The sequence below is a fragment of the Grampus griseus genome (genome assembly GCF_964374135.1).
Source record: "Grampus griseus genome assembly, chromosome: 12".
In the NCBI taxonomy this organism is placed as follows: Eukaryota; Metazoa; Chordata; class Mammalia; order Artiodactyla; family Delphinidae; genus Grampus; species Grampus griseus.
The window spans coordinates 24,820,235-24,841,222 of NC_139006.1; the positions used below are offsets into that span (position 1 = coordinate 24,820,235).

General features: G+C 42.3%; 1 protein-coding gene across 2 annotated transcripts in view; it reads left to right on the forward strand.

The window, feature by feature from the left end:
• The window catches only part of SPECC1L (sperm antigen with calponin homology and coiled-coil domains 1 like), a 122,420-nt gene that overhangs the window by 36,857 nt on the left and 64,575 nt on the right, over positions 1-20,988 (forward strand). For both annotated transcript variants that reach the window (XM_082667862.1, XM_082667863.1), the window contains exons 3-6: positions 3,260-3,413; positions 6,324-7,954; positions 9,783-9,990; positions 20,590-20,663. In XM_082667862.1, coding sequence (XP_082523988.1) covers positions 3,260-3,413; positions 6,324-7,954; positions 9,783-9,990; positions 20,590-20,663 — 2,067 coding nt within the window. The remainder of the gene's footprint in view (positions 1-3,259; positions 3,414-6,323; positions 7,955-9,782; positions 9,991-20,589; positions 20,664-20,988) is intronic.

The following is a 20,988-nucleotide window of genomic DNA, read 5'->3' on the forward strand; positions in this document are numbered from 1 at the left end:
CACCCTTGTTTAATTATTCATTGTGAACACGTGAAGCACTCCCGTGGTTCCATGCGTCACAACTGTATGAGATGTGGTCAGAGAAGTGCCCCCCATACTCCTTACTCTGTCTCCACCCACTGCTTAGAGCTAAGCAGTCTAATTTAGTTTTTCTATGTTTCTTTTTGCATAAATGAGCAGATGTTTATTTTGTATTTCTGCTTTCTTACACAAAAGTTGACATAATTAGATATACTTTTGCACTTGGCTTTTTTCCACTTAACGTATTCTAGAAATCTCTTCACACCACTTTTTAGCAGTCTTTCTCATTCTGTTTAACATTTCATTGTATGGATATATATAGTTTATTCAGCTACTAACCTATGTACAGGCGTTTAAGGTGTTTCCAGTATTTTGCAACTAAAAACAATGCTGCAATGAGTAACTTTATGCATATGTATTTTTGTCTTATTGGAAGTGTGTCTTCAGGTTTAAATTCCTAGAAGTGGGATTGCTGGGCAGGAGGTAAAGGCGTATGTAGCTTTGTTAGATGTCACCAGACTCCTTCCATAAGGCTCTGTCAATCAAGTTGCATTCTCGCCAGCAACTTATGACAGTGCCTGTTTCCTCACATCCTTCCCAAAGGAGTGTGTCATACTTTTTCCTTTTGTGCCAGTCTGAGGTGAGAAGTGGTATCTCAATGTTGTTTACTTTGTATTTCTAATATGAGTTAGTCTGACTAATCACCTTCTTTCGTACATTTGTGTGAGTTGATTGTATGTGATTGTTCATTTTGCTCACTATTCTTTGTGTTTTTTGGTCTCTTTCCCCTTAATTTTTAAGAGTACTTTGTGTATTAGGGATATTAGCCCTTTATCTGTGAGATATTGCAAGTATACTTACCTAGTTTCTCATGTGTGGATTTTATTTTTAAACTTTGCTTATTTTTTTTGGCCATGCAAAAATTTAAATTTTTTCTTAAGATTTTTATGTAGTCAAATTTTTCAATTTTTTGTTTTATCATTCAGGATTTTGAATGATAGAAAGCCTTGGAATTTATTTTTGATATGGTGTGAAATAGGGCTCATTCATCTTTTTTCCTTTGTGAATATACAGTTGACCTAGCACTATTTATTGAAAACTCCATTTTTTCTGTACTGCTTCTTTGGTCATAAATCAAGTGCCTATATATACAGTTTGGTTAATTAACGTGACAATATTGTATTATTCTAGTTATTGTGATAACTGCATAGATTTTGATTTGGTGCTCTGATGTATGTTTAACTTTGCTATTACCCAAAGGCAAATTGTAAACAGAGAACTGTGACAATTCAGCCACTTTTTACAGGAGTATGTAGGGTGGTCTTCAGATGTAATTATTATGGAAGGAAAGAATATCTAACTTATGGAGGAAGGAAAATTAGTTCAAAGATAATTTTAACTTTTATTAACAATATAAAAAATAATTTGAAAATGTAAGAATATGCTAAGTTTATTTACTGCTTAGTAGACGAGGTACAAAGACAGGAAGGGGGTGTAACTTGATTTACAATTATTTTTTTGCATTATACTTGATAACCAGTTTCATTAAGAAATACTAGTCTTAAAGAATATGAACAGGGCTTCCCTGGTGGCACAGTGGTTGAGAGTCCGCCTGCCGATGCAGGGGACGCGGGTTCGTGCCCCGGTCCAGGAAGATCCCACATGCTGCGGAGTGGCTGGTCCCGTGAGCCATGGCCGCTGAGCCTGCGCGTCTGGAGCCTGTGCTCCGCAACAGGAGAGGCCACAACAGTGAGAGGCCTGTGTACCGCAAAAAAAAAAAAAAAAAAATGAACAATCCTTAATGATTAATGCAATATCCCCCTTCCTTATTATGTGATCTAGATTTTTCATAATATGACAACCCTAAATTACCAAAGCTTAATTCTGACAATTCATTTAAAACATTAATCTTCTTTCTGCCTCTTTTTTAGTGAGACAGATTGACCTACCTAATGGTACTACTCCATATCCAGTCACTGACATTTAGAACTGGGAGAGGCTTCAGATTTAGAGATGAGTTGTTTTTGAACCATTTTAATTTGTAGAAATGAATTCATTGTGATTATCCGAGGGTGATTATCTCAATGGGAAACAGCATAAGTTGGCTGGTTAACTTGTGCCTTCACCTTAGTGGGCAAAACTTTTGGTTATTTTATTTAAAAGCAGGGGGTTTTTTTCCCCCCACAGACCTTTAACTCCTCTTTGTTCTCTCTCATTTCTAGGAGAAGTAAAATCAGATTTCTTCACTGTTTTTCTTAAGTAACAATTTTATACCCAATCCAGTTCTCCAGAGTGCTTGTTTTCTTTTTAAAAAGCTCACATTTTTTTAATCATCTTCATAAAACATAAATAAATATTACAAATGGTTTTTCTCGAGTAGTATGATCATTTAACCCTCACTCTAACCATAAAATTTCTAATTTTTTATTTGTATATTACTTAGGCTTTAAAAAACAACAACCCTCCTTTCAATTTTGGCTTAAATTAGACTACAAAAAAAAATAGAGGTAAGAAAAATAAATTTCAGAATAACTTCTTTTAGACATTGGCTCCATCGTTGCATCACTTCAGAGCAGTGAAGATTCCTCCTGACCCTCAGTACTGCTTCTCTCTAGAAACTGCAAGGTGGCGTTTCCTGTGGCCTTACAGACCTTTCCTGAGATAGCACATGTGATGTTGCTATCCTAGGGTCCCATCCTAGATGAGCGGTAGCAAGGAGGATGTCTGCACTTTCTCCCACCCCTCACTGAATCTGGCACGTGGAGGCACACAGTGGGCTTCCATAACATCTCTGAGTACATTATGATTTTCATATTTTAAAAAGAAGTGTGTGTGTGTGACTTCCCTGGAGGTCCAGTGGTTCAGACTCTGTGCTTCCAATGCAGGGGGCGCAGGTTTGATCACTGGGTGGGGAACTAAGATTCTGCATGCTGTGCACGGTGTGGCCAAAATAAATAACTAAATAAAATAAAATTTAAAATGGCTTTATAAAAGAAAAATAAAGTATATACTAGGGTGAAGATTTAATAAAATTAATTAAAAAAAGAAGTGATCATTTATGAAGCAGTGAAGAAGTTCTGTTTCTGTAGCACAGAGTGATGTGCTGCTTGGTAACTGTCAGAAAGTCCTTGTAGAATTCTTGAACTCAGCGTGAAAGTCAAGGGCTTTGTTTAGTGTCAAAATGTTATTTAATCTTGCTTCATCTAATCAATTTGTTTTTATCTTCTGTTGCTTCTAGACCAAGAGCAGTGATGACCTTTTAGCTGGGATGGCTGGAGGGGTGACTGTGACTAATGGTGTCAAAGGGAAGAAAAGCACCTGCCCTTCCGCAGCACCGTCAGCATCCGCCCCTGCCATGAGCACCATGGAGAACAGACCCAAGAGTAGCACAGGTAGGCGCGCACTCGGTGTGAGGGTTACACTGCCTTTGTGTTTGAGTAGGTGAGTGCACAGGTATTTAGGGAATTCCATCTAATCGTAGAAAATTTCAAACATGCACAGAAGTATCTGGTATTTCATCTCTGTGTACTCATCACCCTTATCACCTGATGGCCACTCTTAGCTCCTTGACACCCACCTTCCCCTATTTTGAAGCAAATTCCAGATGTCATCCACAAATATTTAATTATCTTTGAAAGACAAGGATTCTTTTAAAAACATATTCATAATACCATTATCGGTCCTTAAAATAATTAATAACCATTTCTCAAATCATAAATTATTCAGTAAATATTTAAATTTCTGTCTTATAAATATTACATACATATATTTACTTATTTGTTTGGATCAGGATTTACCAGGATTCACTTAAGGTCCATATATAGTAATTGGTGAAGTGTCTCTTAAATCTTCATTTTAAATCTATGAGTTCATCCCACTTTTTTCTTGCAATTTAATTTTTGTGGAAACTGGTTGTTTGATCTGTAGAGTTTCCCATGATCTTGATGTCCCCCCACCCTTGGGTCGTGCTGTGTGGCTTGCGGGATCTTAATTCCCCGACCAGGGATTGAACCCAGGCCCTGGCAGTGAAATCGCCGAGCCCTAACCACTGGACCACTATGAAACTGCCTCCTGTGATCTGGATTTTTTTTTTAAATTATTTATTTATTTTTGACTGGGTTGGGTTTTTGCTGCTGCAAGCGGGCTTTCTCTAATTGCAGCGAGCGTGGGCCATTCTTCATTGCAGAGCACGGGCTCTCAGCGTGTGGGCTTCAGTAGTTGTGGCACACGGGCTTAGTTGCTCTGCGGCATGTGAGATCTTCCTGGACCAGGGATCGAATCAGTGTCCCCTGCATTGGTAGGCAGATTCTTAACCACTGTGCCATCAGGGAAGTCCCGTGATCTGGATTTTGATGTCACATTCCTATGATGTCCTTGATTTTATTCTTTTATTCTCTCTGTTTACTATAAATGTCATTGAATTTAGAGCCTTGATGGGACAGACTCAGGTTCCTTCCTCTTACCCCCGCCAATTCCTTCCTAGGTAATAGTTGTCTGTCCGTCAGGAGGCCCATTGTTTCTGGCTGTGTCCCGTTCCATGTTGTTAGCAGCCTCTGATGGTTGATGCCTAGATCCATTCATTCCAGTCCTACCATTCTTTCTTCCTTCATTAGCAGCAGTTTGTTTCTACATCTCAATTTTTTTTTTTTTCTTTTTGCTGTACACGGGCATCTCACTGTTGTGGCCTCTCCTGTTGTGGAGCACAGGCTCCGGATGCGCAGGCCCAGCGGCCACGGCTCACGGGCCCAGCCGCTCCACGGCACGCGGGATCCTCCCGGACCGGGGCACGAACCCGCATCCCCTGCATCGGCAGGCGGACTCTCAACCACTGCGCCACCAGGGAAGCCCTCGTGTAGACCTGTTACTCCCCGTTACCTGGTTAGCCTGGTGCCTGCCACATAAAGAACCAGTTGGTTCTTTAAAAATATTTATTGGTCAGGTCTAGGACTTATTTTTCAAAGTAAAAAATAGTCTAATGATTTCCTTAAGTGTTTGTGGGTATTTAAACATACTCCTGTTCTTTTTATATTAAATACATGATCATGTCAATTGTTTGCACAGGTTTAAAATTTTAGCAGTTAAGTAATGGTGTGCCTTGTGCAGCATATTTGACGAACGTGCTGTTATAACTTGGCAGTGATGCATCATCGTTTTCGAACACTTAGGGAGGCAGAGTGGCATACTGCTTAGACTGCCTGCCTGTGTGTAAATCTTGGCTCATCCATGTATTACCTGTGGGATGTCAGCAGATTATTTAACATCTCTTTTTGGGTTTCTTTGTCTGTAAAACAGGATGATGATAATGAAGCTTGTGTAAATGTGTATGAAGTGTTAATATGTGTGTGTAGTAAGTATAAGTGCATGTTGTCTATTCTAATAATTCTTGTTATTGGTACTATTTTGTGGCATTTTATGGTGTGAAAAATTTTTTGCATTTACTTTGATCATAGTTTTTGTGGTTATTGTAGGTAGCTTAGGTTTTTTGTTTGTCCACAGGCTGCCTCTCACTTCTGGTCATCTGTAATCTTCCTTCACTGTCTGTTTCTGCAGTTAGTTTGCTACCTGACTGGCTATCCCTAGAGTCACCTTCATCTGGCTTGCCCTAGATACTATGTCCCTGGCCACCTGTTGAAAGCCATGGTTTGGGATTCAAGTTCATGTGTATAGCTTTTTTTTAATGTGAAAGCTTTATTGAGATATAATTCACATTCCATAAAACTCACCCCTTTGCGGTATTCAACTCAGTAATAGCTTCATTTAATTGATAATTAAAAGATGATTGATTTTCCAGTTTGGAGGAAACAACTTTACAGTAACCAGACTCTCAGGCAGAATTAGTGTAGGTCAGAATCACTGTGTGATTATGATTATAGATCCTTAGATTATATCTCATTCAACCTGGGGCATAACTATGTGCCTTTCTTTTATTTATTTATTTAGTTTTGGCTGCGTTGGGTCTTTGTTGCTACACGTATGCTTTCTCTAGTTACGGCGAGCAGGGGCTACTCTTTGTTTCAGTGCATGGGCTTCTCATTGTGGTGGCTTCTCTTGTTGCAGAGTATGGGCTCTAGGTGCATGGGCTTCAGTAGTTGTGGCTCATGGGCTCTAGAGCGCAGGCTCAGTAGTTGTGGTGCACAGGCTTAGTTGCTCTGCGGCATGTGGGATCTTCCCGGACCAGGGAGCGAACCTGTGTCCCCTTCATTGGCAGGCTTATTCTTAACCACTGCGTCACCAGGGAAGTCCCACTATGTGCCTTTCTATTGCTAAGTTTTTGCCTTATATTCTTTGTCTTAAACATGTAGGCACAAGTTCTTCAACCAAGCGGAGCACTTCCACAGGTAATAAAGAATCCAGTTCTACTAGAGAAAGATTACGTGAACGTACCCGACTAAACCAGAGCAAAAAACTACCTTCTGCAGGTCAGGGGGCTAATGACATGGCGTTGGCTAAACGTTCCCGCAGTCGCACGGCTACGGAATGCGACATTCGTATGAGCAAGTCCAAATCGGACAATCAGATCAGTGACAAAGCTGCTCTGGAAGCCAAAGTGAAGGATCTTCTCACATTGGCAAAAACCAAAGACGTGGAGATTTTACATTTGAGAAATGAACTCCGAGACATGCGTGCTCAGCTGGGCATTAACGAGGACCCTGCTGAGGGGGATGAGAAGTCCGAGAAGGAAACCATCATTGTTCACCAGCCCACCGACGTCGAGTCCACTTTATTGCAGTTACAGGAACAGAATACTGCCATCCGCGAGGAGCTCAACCAGCTGAAAAATGAAAACAGAATGCTAAAGGACAGGTTGAACGCACTGGGCTTCTCCCTGGAGCAGAGGCTAGACCATTCTGAAAAACTGTTTGGCTATCAGTCCCTGAGCCCAGAGATCACCCCTGGTAACCAGAGCGATGGAGGGGGCACTCTGACTTCCTCGGTGGAGGGCTCTGCCCCTGGGTCAGTGGAGGATCTCCTGAGCCAGGATGAAAACACCCTCATGGACCATCAGCACAGTAACTCTATGGACAACCTGGACAGCGAGTGCAGCGAGGTGTACCAGCCCCTCACATCCAGCGATGACGCCCTGGACGCACCATCGTCCTCAGAGTCAGAAGGCATTCCGAGCATAGAGCGCTCTCGGAAGGGGAGCAGCGGGAACGCCAGCGAAGTGTCCGTCGCTTGTTTGACGGAACGGATACACCAGATGGAGGAGAACCAACACAGTACGAGTGAGGAACTTCAGGCGACTCTGCAAGAGCTCGCTGATCTACAGCAGATCACCCAGGAGCTGAACAGCGAAAACGAAAGGCTCGGAGAGGAGAAGGTGATTCTCATGGAGTCGTTATGTCAGCAAAGCGATAAGTTGGAACACTTCAGCCGACAGATCGAATATTTCCGCTCCCTTCTAGATGAGCATCACATTTCCTATGTCATAGACGAAGATGTAAAAAGTGGACGCTACATGGAACTGGAGCAACGCTACATGGATCTAGCTGAGAACACCCGTTTTGAACGGGAGCAGCTTCTTGGCGTCCAGCAGCATTTAAGCAATACTTTGAAGATGGCTGAGCAAGACAACAAGGAAGCTCAGGAGATGATCGGGGCACTCAAGGAGCGCAACCACCACATGGAGCGAATCGTTGAGTCTGAGCAGAAGGGCAAGGCAGCCTTGGCAGCCACACTGGAGGAGTTCAAAGCCACAGTGGCCAGTGACCAGATCGAGATGAATCGCCTGAAGGCCCAGCTGGAGAACGAGAAGCAGAAAGTGGCGGAGCTATATTCCATCCATAACTCCGGAGACAAGTCTGACATTCAGGATCTCCTGGAGAGTGTCAGGCTGGACAAAGAAAAAGCAGAGACTCTGGCCAGTAGCCTGCAGGAAGATCTGGCTCACACCCGGAACGATGCCAATCGATTGCAGGACGCCATCGCAAAGGTACTGTTTAAGTAGATAGAATGTTCTGGACCAGTGTTATGCGGCTGCAGTACATGGCATGCTTACTGAGAGCCAGCAGCCCTGGTGGTGTGTCATTAACTTTTGTTAATCAGATATTTTTTTAAGCTTCAGAATGGTTTTCTTGTATTGGGATGGAGTGAAAAGTATTCTTATAATAACGTCACTTCCACTCGCTGGTACTTTGTTACTGTTTTCCTGCCTGTGAGAGGATGGGGCTGGAGTTACAACTAACTGAAGTTGTAACAGAAGTTGTGCCTAGTTCTGGGTATGCCCAGGGGAGTGTGTCATGCAGTTTTACATCCTCCTCTGTAGTGTAGTTTGGCATAAGAAGAACAGAGAGCCAGTATTCCAGTCTGTGGGACCAGCAATGTCTGCCTCTTCTTATCCTTTTGTGGTTGTAGTTTTTCAAGTAGAGTTCTGTTATGATTTAAAATTACTTTTGGAGTGTGAAGGCTCCTATTTCTTAGAGGCCCATGGTTTGTTGCTGGTGGGGACCTTAGTGATCATTGGTCCAGCCCCCTTTTTTTTTTTTTTTTTTTTTTTTGTAGTACGCGGGCCTCTCACTGTTGTGGCCTCTCCCATTGCAGAGCACAGGCTCCGGACGCGCAGGCTCAGCGGCCATGGCTCACGGGCCCAGCCGCTCCACGATATGTGGGATCTTCCCGGACTGGGGCACGAACCTGTGTCCCCTGCATCGGCAGGCGGACTCTCAACCACTGCGCCACCAGGGAAGCCCCAGCCCCCTTTTTTTTACACGCAGTGTGATAGTGAGGACTCAGTCAGAACTGCAGCCCAGGGTTGCTGGCAGTCGCCAGCCCCATGTGGTTGCTGATGTAGTGTTTATTTTTATTTTTTAAATAAATGTATTTATTTTTTTGGCTGCATTGGGTCTTTGTTGCTGTGCACAGGCTTTCTCTTGCTGCGGCGAGCAGGGGCTGCTCTTTGTTGCAGTGCGAAGGCTTCTCGTTGCGGTGGCTTCTTTTGTTGCGGAGCACAGGCTCTAGGCGTGCAGGCTTCAGTAGTTGTGGCACGTGGACTCAGTAGTTGTGGCCTGCGGGCTCTAGAGCGCAGGCTCAGTTGCTCTGACACATGTGGGATCTTCCCAGACCAGGGATCAAACCTGTGTCCCCTGCATTGGCAGGTGGATTCTTAACCACTGCACCACCGGGGAAGTCCCCGATGTAGTGTTTATTTGCATGACTTATCTAATTATCCTAGCTTACATTTTATTTCCTGTTTCAGTGCAAAAATTTTTTAAAGTAGGAAACAGTATATCTTTGCTCAAAATTTGAATAATATAAACCTTAATTTTTTAAGTGACAACTTTCATAGATACAGTTTAGGAGATGTGGTATTTGTCAGAGCATGTATATTGGGGGCCACTATGAACTAACACTGACTATATTAGAGAACTTTTTTGTTTCCATTTTTAATTTGATTTTGAAACTGTCACAAATCAGACATCATTTTTGTGGGAAAGCATGTTAATCATTAATCAGATGCATGCCTTCAGTCCAAACTTTGGAGAAGGGAAAATTTCCAAAATTTCCTCATAAATAATGTAGTGAAGTTCAGTGAGATGTCAGTGTAATTTCAGTCAGTGATGTGGCAGCAGATCATGCTTAAGCATACTGTGTGAAGTCCATGTTACTGGAGAGCGCCTTCCACCCAGTTATTACACAGGTCGTTCTTGCTCACGCAGAGCAGCTCACGCTCAGCTCCCTGCTGAGACAAGGTGTGCCTCTGTCCTAGGACTTATCTTAGAACAACTCTTACTTTTCTGATCTGCACTATCAATTTTGCACAGGTAGAAGATGAATACAGAGCCTTCCAAGAAGAAGCTAAGAAGCAAATAGAAGATCTGAATATGACATTAGAAAAATTAAGATCAGAGCTGGAAGAAAAAGAGACAGAAAGGAGTGACATGAAAGAAACGATCTTTGAACTTGAAGACGAAGTAGAACAGCACCGGGCGGTGAAGCTTCATGACAACCTCATCATCTCCGACTTAGAGAGTAAGTGAGGTCCCACCTGTCTTAACGTGTGGGAAGAGTTTGCGTTCTAAGTAGCAAAGTGACGGGGTGGGGGTGGGGGCGTGGCTCTGCCTGGGGGGCAGGGGTTCAAAGGCAGGAGCACAGTGGCCGGCAGATACGCGTGTGGGCAAGAGCTTCCCATGGCCATTGGCAGTCTTCCGGCTGCTATTTGGCTCCTAAAGGACTGTTAAGTGGAAGCATCTCTTTAAAACTGCTTAATTATGGAAAATCATCTAAGTGAGAAGCTAATGGGGTTGTTAACTTTCTAGATCTTAGGAAAAGCCATTTGTTGTCAATGTCTAGTGGTTGCAAGTATACTGAGACCAAAAAATATTTATCCTTTATAATCTTATGCCTGAGGCACAGGTTTTTGTTTATTTGTTTAATATTCCTCCCTTTCACGGAGATTTTATGATCAGGTAGACTTGAAACTCAGATTTTGAGTTGCTTTGTTTGCTTTTTAAAAGATTCTAAAAAACTGTTTTGGAAGTATTTCAGACTTTAAAAAAAGTTGCAAAAATAGTACAAAGCATTTCTGTGTGGAAAATTTGATGAGGAACAGAAATTTGCATGATCTTAAAATGTCTTCCCACAGACTGTTTATTATGTTACAAGTGAGGAAAAAGAAACAACCAGAAATTACACAGTGGAACAATTGGGCAACACTGTGACCTGGTGATTGGGTGATCATGTAAGTGACAGAGGCACATGGATATCGCTAGGCTGTATTCTGGCTGAGGCATAGCTTCAGTTAATCATAAAGAAACATTAAACAGACAAAAAATGAGGAATGTTGTACTAAAAGCGCAGGATCGAATGGTGCTATATCCTCAAAAATGCCAGTGTCATAAAAGACAAAGGCTGAGGGAAAATTCCAGGCTGTGGGAGGCTGAGGAGGACAACCCATGCACTCCCTGTGCCTGCACTGGCTCCAGGGCTGTCGAGAGCTGCTGTAAAGGTGTGGTGATGGAACTGGAATGTGTGTGAGATTAGGTAAACGTATTGTGTCAGTATAAATTTATGAAGTTGATAACCCAGCTGTGTCTGTGTATTCTTGGGAACCACACACTGAATATTCAGGGGTGAAGGACTGTGATGTATATCCTTAAGGGTTCAGGAAAAAGGGACAATTAGAGGCAGACGGACAGGGATAGGAGATAGCAAATGATAAAACCAATGGTAAACTATTAACAGTAGGCGAATCTGAGAAGGAGGTAAATGGGTGTTTGGTTCTTTGTGTTACTTCTTGCACCTTTTCGTAAGTTTGAAATTATTTCCAAATAATACATTTAAGAAATTCTTATGTGTTCTTCATCTAGATTCCTCAAATTTAACAGATTTTAAGTTGTAATACACTTTAATGATGGCCTGGTGGGGACAGGGAGAATGGAGGTAACCTTTTTGGATGCCTTGGTTAAAGCTCTTAAAATTTCTGGTTCATGATGCTGCTCCTTTGAGCACTGACGGTTTACTATTTATTCCCTGACAGCGGATTGACAGGCAGATACAGCGTGTTAATACAGTAGCCAGAGCCCCTGGGCTGTGGATACAGAGGTGGGGTGGAGGGGAGGTTTGAACTATTGATATTTCCAGGTAAGAGACAGTCATTTGCAGGAGCCCTAAATGCGTCTGGTGGCAGTTCTGAGCTCTGGCTAGTTGACCCAGCATCTGTAGGTTGACCCCAGGGTCATTTGGAATATTCCAGGGTATCTGGATACTGAAGTAGTGGATTGTGGGATTGTATTTCTTACATAGTGATGAACTTTTTCATCTAAAGTTTAAAAAAACTTTTAGTTTAACATTTATATCTAGTCTGTATTTCATTGTCACTGAACTGAGAAAGTTATCTAATTTTACTTCCTAAATATAAGAGGTTCTAAAGTTTTTCAGATTAACTTGGGAGTTCAGTGTGTTTTCCATTTTGTACTGATAAGAATAGCCTTTTCCCTTGCAAACCCTTTGATTTGAATGTGGAAAGAGTGACACCTTGTGGTAATTGGGGTAATAGCTAGAAAACTGTTAGGTGATAAGGATTCCTGGGACAAAATTTTCCTTATCATTGCCAAAATAAAAGTTACATTGACATTGTATGAATTTTAACCATAAAATGGCTGAAAAGGGCTTCCCTGGTGGCGCAGTGGTTTAGAGTCCGCCTGCCGATGCAGGGGACGCGGGTTGGTGCCCTGGTCCGGGAAGATCCCAGGGAAGATCCCACATGCCGCAGAGCGGCTGGTCCCGTGAGCCATGGCCGCTGAGCCTACGCGTCCGGAGCCTGTGCTCCACAGCGGGAGAGGCCACAACAGTGAGAGGCCCGCGTACCGCAAAAAAAAAAAAAAAAGGATGTAAAACCTTAATAAATTTTTTTTTAGCCATGTAGTTTCTCTCCCCAGTTTTTTGAAATGAAAAGTTGAAATGTATAGAAATACTGTGAGAGTAGTGTGGTAGTTAGCACCTCCTGCCTGGATGTGACAGTGGGTAGCATTTTGCAGTGTTTGCCTTCTGTATGTGTGTGTTTAACTGAATCAGTTGGCAGTAAGCTGTGGACTTCTTGATACTTAACTTCTAAATATTTCAGCATGCACCTTCTAAACATCCTCCTCGAAACCACAATGCCGTTATCACATCTAGTAAAATTAGTCGTAATTTCTTAGCATCATCTAATACCCCATGTGAAGATTCTCCCAGCTGTCCCCAAAATGTCCTTTATAGTTTTTTATAGGGACTGGGATCCAAACAAGTTTCATGCATTATAATTTGTTGTTACATCTCCATAGTCTGATAGGAGTTAATTTTCTTCCTAGAGAATTCTAGCATTTGGGATTGATGCTAAGTCAGCACTTGGTATAAGGGACTCGATGACAGGGAATGCTATTAATTGGGAAATTGAGATATTCTTCTGTGGATGAAACCATCACCATAGTCAATTTTAGAACTTTTTTATCACCCCCAAAAGAAATCCTGCACCCATTGGCAGTCACTCCTCATTTACCCCAAAGCGATTCTGACTTTGGTATTAATGGACAGGATTTTAAAACAGCTACTGTAACTGTACTCAGGGTGTAGAGGAAAATATGCTCATCATGACAAACAAATAGCAAATCTCCACAGAGAAATAAAAACTGTAAAAAAAAAGAACCTAGTAGGTATTCTGGAACTAGAAAATTAAACAGCTAATATAACAAGTTACAGAGTCATTTAAACAACAAATTAGAGATACAGAAGAGCCAGTGAACTTGAAAACCAATCAGTAGACATTATCCAGAGAGAAAAAAGATTGGAAAAAATGAGTAGAGTATCAGTGGTATCTGTGGGACAGTATCACAGGTGTATCATGTAGTTGGGAGTCCAGGCGGCCTCCCAGAGAACATCAGTGCTGTGCTGCGTAGACCTGGCCTGCGGTACTTCTCAACAGCATCTGAGCTGGAAAGATTTGATATAAAAAGTCACTCAGTAACTACTGTTAAGACTTCCAGTTCAAGATGATGGCCTGAGATCATACATACTTCCTTTCCCTTCCAAAGTCCAAGTGACATGGCAGGAGAGATATAAAAATTACAATGAGCTTGAGCAAAGATAGAAAACAGGGGAAGGGTCCTATCAGTAGGTCAGCAATTTGGGGTAATTTCTGGAACACTTTATATAAAGCTGATGGAATTGGCTGTGGAGAAATCAATCAGAATAGAACATTCTGCAGTTTAGGAGAACACTAAAGCTCTGAGTAATAATGTTCCCAGCAGAGCCCTGGGGATGAGGGCACTGAAACCTCCACATCAGGGATCATAGGGCCCTGGGGCCAGCAGCGGTCTCAGGCCACAGTGTAAGGGATTGCTACACTGTACCGCCCCCTCCTCTGTCAGGGCTGTCTCTGGTGTTTGCCCCCAGGCTGCTGCTGCGCTCACCTCTAAGTAAGGTGGGAGTATGGTGCCAGGGACTCCCAGCACGACCTTCACACTGTGCCAGAAGTAACTGCAGCCTGCCCTGTTGTCTTAAAGAGAAGACCACCTAGAGGGAAAGGCAACTTGGCCCTGCAGTGAAACTGATACACACACACATACACCTGTTGCCTCAGCAGAAGCCGCCCGTTCCATCTTGTACATCCAGAGGGCCCCACCCACCCTGCAGGCTCGTGTCATCAGCAGAGCCTTTAGCCGTTTGTTCTGTTGAGAAGCATGCAGGAGTCACTGATCTAATCATTCTTTACAAGTAAGAAAGACCAGCCAGGACTTATTAGACACTTAACACCTTAGAAGAGCTTAAGGGAGAAACAGCATAAAGAAGCAGCTCAGCTGAATCCCCAAAAATAAAGGTAATAACTTGCCCAGCAAACCAAAGCTGACTAGTATTACGAGTAGTGACACCAGCGAGACCTCAGGTCTGGCTCAGTTGCGACCTTATCAACCACTTAGTGTCTGCATAGTAATGCTCTGTGCATGCTTGCAGTTAAGTCCTGCCCTTTTCCTGCCCTCTGTAGTTCCCAAGATTGGGGCTAGGGCCTGACATCCTGATACATGGAACATTAGCGACAGTGGTGAACAAGGGTAGCTTGAGATTAGAGAAGGAGCAGAAGGAAATAGAGGAAAGCTGTGTAATTCTGTGATGAGAAAAGCCTGGAAGGTAGAATACTTGGAAGGCTTAATGGAAAAAAGTCTCATATTTGACTATGTATAATTGAAATTTTCAATTCAGCAAAGTTGCAGAAATAAATGACATTGAGAGAAATATTTATAATGCATGTCAAATATGTAAAGAGATTCTGTACATCAATAAGACTAGAATAACCCATTAGCTAAATCAAGTGTATGAATGGATAAGTCAGAAAAAGACACAAAAAGATGCTTGACTTTTAAAAAAGCAAAGAAACTCAAAACAAGATGCAGGTGTGAAAAATTGAAAAGATTGCTAAGGTGTAAGAGAGGAGGAAGGGTCCTCTCATATACTGCAGCTTTTTTGGAGTATTGATCATAATTTTTCAAGTACAACAGTAATTTAGCAATCCACTTCCAGAAACCTGCTCTTCAGAAACATTCTTACAAGTTTGCAAATGTATACATAGATGTGGATGCTTGCTGCAGAGTTGCTGGTTACCACAGAAACTTGGAAGCTACCTGTATTTTCAGAAGTCGAGATCTAGTTAATAACCCATGTGCCTAGCACATCCCTACTGTGGCTGCTCTTTCATCAGCCAAAATAAACAAGGCACGGAGAAATGTGTGCACAAAATAAGGCAAGTCGCATAGAGGATGAGCTGAGTATATTACTTCTGTAATTAAAACCATAAAAGTTTTAAATACAACATTACACTGAAATTGTAGCCAGGCATAATGGTGTTCCCTAAGAAATACCGATTTCAGTGTATTCTGTACCATAAATGCTCTAACGTGGTGACTTCTCAAAAAAAAATTCTGTATTCTTGAGCTAGAACCTTCTAATGGATTGACTTGGATCCTGTTGATAGTTTCAAATGGTCCTTCACTTCTTCTACTTCTAGAAATGTGTCTTCAAGTAACATCTGAAAAACTGTAAAGACACTTATAGTGTTTATAACAAAAATTGGAACCCTTCTGGCTGTTCATTAATAGGAGGTTGCTGAGACAAATCATGATATATCCAATTGATAGACATTGATGGCCAACCAATCGATGGCCATCTATCATGGCCATCAAAATGGTGCTGTAGGTCTGTATTTATTGATAAAGGTGTCCAGTATCTACTGCTTAATGGAAGGGCTTGTGAAGCAGTATAAATAGTATAATTTCATTTTTCTTTAAAAATAATACACACATATATGGAATCTGGAAAGATATATGCCAAATGTAAATGCTAGGTAATCTTATTTTTGTCACCATTTTCTGTTTTCCAGACTTGTTACTGTGAGCGTGCATTACTTTTAGAATCAAGGGGTAAAAGTTATATTTACTTTTTTGGAGGGGGATAAAAATGAGTAAAATAAAAATTAAAAAACAGAGACAGAGACTTCCCTGGCAGTCCAGTGGTTAAGACTCTGCTTCCACTGCAGGGGGCACAGGTTTGATCCCTGTTCGGGGAACTAAGATCCCGCATGCCACGTGGTGCGGCCAAAACATTTTAAAAAAAGAAAAAAGACAAATAAAAATAGTAAATGGTTTATTTGAAACTCATGTGTGTCCTCTTCCTGCATCAGGAGTTCTGGTTTGGGAGTAAAGCTGTGGTCTGGTAGTTGGATACACCACCTGCCCTGTTCCCCTGCCCCTGAGGTGTGGAGCTTTAACTGATAGGTTCCTCTGGTCCTTTCCCTTCCTCTAAAAATTGCACCTGATGGCAGTTGGAGGTTCTTGACCAGATGCAGGAGTCTGACTTGAGTACTCGGGTATCTGTACCCTAAGGGTTTTCTGGGACTCAGAGGGCAGGAAAGGTTGGTGGAACTTTCATTACTTTACACCCCAAGGATCGTAGGTAGATCCTGTGCCGTGGTAGCTGCCCAGTGACACCCTCAAGAGTGATTGACCTGTAACTGGAACCAGCATGGAGGCCTGGTTGATGGATCTGGTTTTGTTGGTGATGATAGGTCTCGGTGGTGAAAAAGATTATGAACCCCATTATTAAATGGGCAGGGCAGTGCCCAGAATTGTTCAGAGCAAAGTTGGACTAATAACAATGAGAATAGGAATTTACCTGATTTCTAGAATAAAGATAACATTGTAAAATTGAGTTATAATTTTAAAAATGAGATCATAGTAGTTCTTCTGTTCTTTGATAGAATTTAATGTTACATTTGAGTTGAAGACAATAGATGGCAGTGTCTCTCACACTTAAAGCTTTGAGGAAGGAAACTGCGTTTAGAGGCCCCAGAGTTGCAGGCTAAGCTGCCCTGTGTGACTGGTCACTGGGAGAGGCGGCCGTTTGCTAATAAGCCTCTTCACAGCGAGAACTGGAGCATAGACGTCTTTGTTTCCAGGGAGGAAAAGCTTGTTGTCACTTTTAATGCTTTTGTAAAGTTTAAATCAAATTCCCTGGAGACACTTGAAGTGCACTTTATTCGGTCTGAATATGTCCACTGGCTGCCAGCTTCCCTTCTGTTTAAAAGAAGACATGCCAACAATAAATAACGTAGTGCTGAGGGTAAAAGAATGTCCTTTAAGAGTAGTGATCATGTGAATTCTGTGGCCGTGAATGTAGAGGTTGGTGAGAAAAGGATAAGAACAAAATAAATGAATGAAATTTGAGATTTTATGATCAGTCTAAGATGGCCACGTGGCTTAAAGTGTCACCTGGGAATCAAGGCACCAGATGTTAAAGTGGGCTGCAGCAAGATTTGCTGTCATCTGTCTCATGTAAGTTACCTAGATAGATCCTTTGTGACCAAAAGAAAAGACAAAGGATTTGCAGCAGAGGAGAAATTACACATTTTTTTTGTTTGCTTGTTTTAATTATAAAATATTTTTTGTACATAAATATAGTGTAAATGAAAGGTGTAACCCCTAGTGTTTTCCACACTAGAAATATTTTAGCTTCTGTCCTTATTCCTTGTCTATGTCTGGTAATATCACCAAGACCCTGATTTCATCTACATGTAGGTCATACGGAGCCAAGTTCCCTGCTGATTCCAGAGTCATCCTTTCCTCTGGAGGTTCAGGTCAGGGTATTGGACTCACTCACTCACCTGCTTGTCCACTTTGCCCTCAGCCAAATTGGGTGGCCCGTTTGCCCATTAAGTTTCCAGGTTAAATGAGGTCTGAAGCAGCTTGTATAGAGACAGACTTTTTTTTTTTTTTTTGCGGTACATGGGCCTCTCACTGTTGTGGCCTCTCCCGTTGCGGAGCACAGGCTCCGGACGCGCAGGCTCAGCAGCCATAGCTCACGGGCCCAGCTGCTCCGAGGCATGTGGGATCTTCCTGGACCGGGGCACGAACCCGTGTCCCCTGCATCGGCAGGCGGACTCAACCACTGCGCCACCAGGGAAGCCCGAGACAGACTTTTAAAGTTTAATCCTTTGCATGTGAAAACATCCTCTTTTCTGTCTCTAAAAGGGTAGGAACTGTACCTTTCTTCCTTTCCCTTATATCTCATGCACCTTGTAAAAAAGTCTGATACAAAGTAGGTACTTATGAGCAGTTTGTTGAATTACTGAGTAAAAGTAATTAATTAACTTTTTATTTCATAGGCCCTAACTTTTTGGAATAATTTTGGGGTGATGAATGGGAGGAAATTGACTACTAGCTACCAAAAATGGCCATTTTTTTTCCACCCATGTTTTATCTCATTTTTTAATTAAAAATTTTTTTTAATCTTTTTAAAATTTATGTATTATTATTTTATTTTTGGCTGCATTGGGTCTTGGTTGTTGCGTGCGGGCTTTCTCTAGCTGCAGTGAGTGGGGGCTACTCTTCATCGTGGTGTGCGGGCTTCTCATTGCGATGGCTTCTCTTGTTGCGGAACACGGGCTCTAGGCGCATGGGTTTCAGTAGCTGCAGCACGCGGACTCAGTAGTTGTGGCTCGTGGGCTCTAGAGCGCAGGCTCAGTAGTTGTGGCACAGGGGCTTAGTTGCTCCGTGGCATGTGGGATCTTCCTGGACCAGGGCTCAAACCCGTGTCCCCTGCATTGGCAGGCGAATTCTTAACCACTGTGCCACCAGGGAAGTTCTCATTTATTTATTTTTTAATTTTATTTATTATTTATTTTATTTTTGGCTGCTTTTGGGTCTTCGTTGCTGCACGCGAGCTCTCAAGTTGCAGCGAGCAGAGGCTACTCTTCATTGCAGTGCTCAGGCTTCTCATCGTGGTGGCCTCTCTTGTTGCGGAGCACGGGCTCTAGGCTCGCAGGCTCCCGTAGTTGCAGCACTCGGGCTCAGTAGCTGTGAGTCATGGGCTCTAGAGCGCAGGCTCAGTAGTTGTGGCACACGGGCTTAGTTGCTCCGCGCATGTGGGATCTTCCTGGACCAGGGATCGAACCTGTGTCCCCAGCATTGGCAGGCGGATTCTTAACCACTGCACCGCCAAGGAAGCCCCTCATTTATTTTTTTATTCAGCTTTAGAAAACATCATTATTATGTATTTATAGTAATCATTACACATATAATTGTTATAAATATTCTAGACTTTATATTGTTACTGAAGTGAATTCATGCCTTTTAAAAATGTCAGAACACAAATGTATCAACATTGAATTAAGGTTTCAGAGGTTTCAGCAGAGCAGGTTCCTCGTGGAATTCGGAGAAGGAAGACGTGGAGCAGTCTCAGAAAAAGCATCAGCCTGCTCATACTTCAGGGTCTTGATTGGAAGCTAACAGCCTAAGAGGTGTTTTGGGTACATGTTGTTGCACACAGGTGTTGGCGGTGCCTGGGTTCCCTCTGCTACGTGTAAGGAGTAGGGGGAATGTTTACTCAGAAACACCAGTGTCCATGGTTTGACATCCCTGACAATAAACAGTTAAGTTCTGGCAATGGAATATTGAAACACTTGATGCTAGGTAATGACCTTAGGATTGCTTTCTCTTCTGCTTCCATTAGCTTGTGTACTTATACACTTGCTCTACTCTACAGGCCTACCTGTGCTGGGGCTGCAACCTCGGCATGTGGCTCCTGGCTCTGAGGTGTGCTCAGCCTCTGTGTGAAGAAACGCACCCCTGTTGGCAGTGGCAGCAACAAGGCTGTGTAAGGCAGAGTCGGAACACAGAAAGGACAGGGCTCTGCTGCAGGGGGGCGTCGGTGAAGTCAGAGTGTTTGTCACCAGGTGTAAGTGCCTGCTCTGGTGCTTAACCAGAGAGACAGTGATGGGTTCCTGAGCTGTCGGAGTGACCAGCCGTGGGGAGGCGCTGGGCAGCAGCACCAGCATGGCGCCCTCCCCAGGCATTTCCCCTGACGCAGGGGTTTTTGAGCAGAACCTCCAAATAGAAGGGGACTTCCTTGTACATTTCTGGATCCCAGGGGACTGGCCTTGGCTGTGTCTTCATCTTTGCAGCCCCACTCTGTCTAGATCGGCCTTTGCATAGTAGTGGTGCTCATCAGATGTTCACAGTGCATGACATTGTTGGAAGGAAATTCATATTATGCTAGAAATAATTTGAGAAATTGATTTACTTAATCCTTTATTTTGTGAAAGACTTTGCATAGAATTAAATAGCACCTCCCCCAAGTTACAAAATAATTAAGTTTGTAAACATCTTACTAATTCACCACTTTTCTGGAATTTATTCCAGCATGTAAAGTAAGTGATGCTTGCAAAAATACTTTAGATTAATAACCCTTTTGATTAAAATCTCTCATTTTAATTGCAGTCAGTGTTGTTTTGATTGGTTATGAGCCAACAATGTGTGTGTGTTTCTAACAATTGATTTTACTTAACTTTTTGTTTCAGAATTAAGAGGCTGAGGAAGGAAGTCATCCAGAAGTTGTGATTTAAATTTGATATTTTCCTTACAAAGTAATACTGGTTTATACTTGGATTGGACATTCCTTTTTCCTTTTAAAGTTTTGTATTAAAAATAAGAAGTCTTTGGGCAGGATGACGTTCTGAATGTCATATTTAAGTACCTCCTCCCTTTATATTATTCCTTTCGAACACAGTTGTAAGAATAAATATTTAAACTTTTGTGGTCTTTTCAGATACAGTTAAAAAACTCCAGGACCAAAAACATGACATGGAAAGAGAAATCAAGACACTCCACAGGCGACTTCGGGTAGGATAAATCTTCACATACTATCTCATTAGAAAGCACAGTTTTCTGAAAGTTGAGCACTTTGGTGTCGTTGACCCCACTCCTTTGTCTGAAGCTTCAGATACTGTTACAATACTGAGCCCACTGGGCTTTGGGCAGAAAGCTACTGCTGTCACTTCAGAGTGGGACTGGTGCTAGATTCTGGTTGCAAGATTGTACTAGTAATTGATGAGTGGTAACTTTAGAAAAAGGGATTTAGGAAGCAAGTGTTATATTTTGGAAAGAAAGTTTATTAGCTCTGGATTATGAAGCGTCCCAAACTAAACTGCTTTTCTTGTGAGTTTTC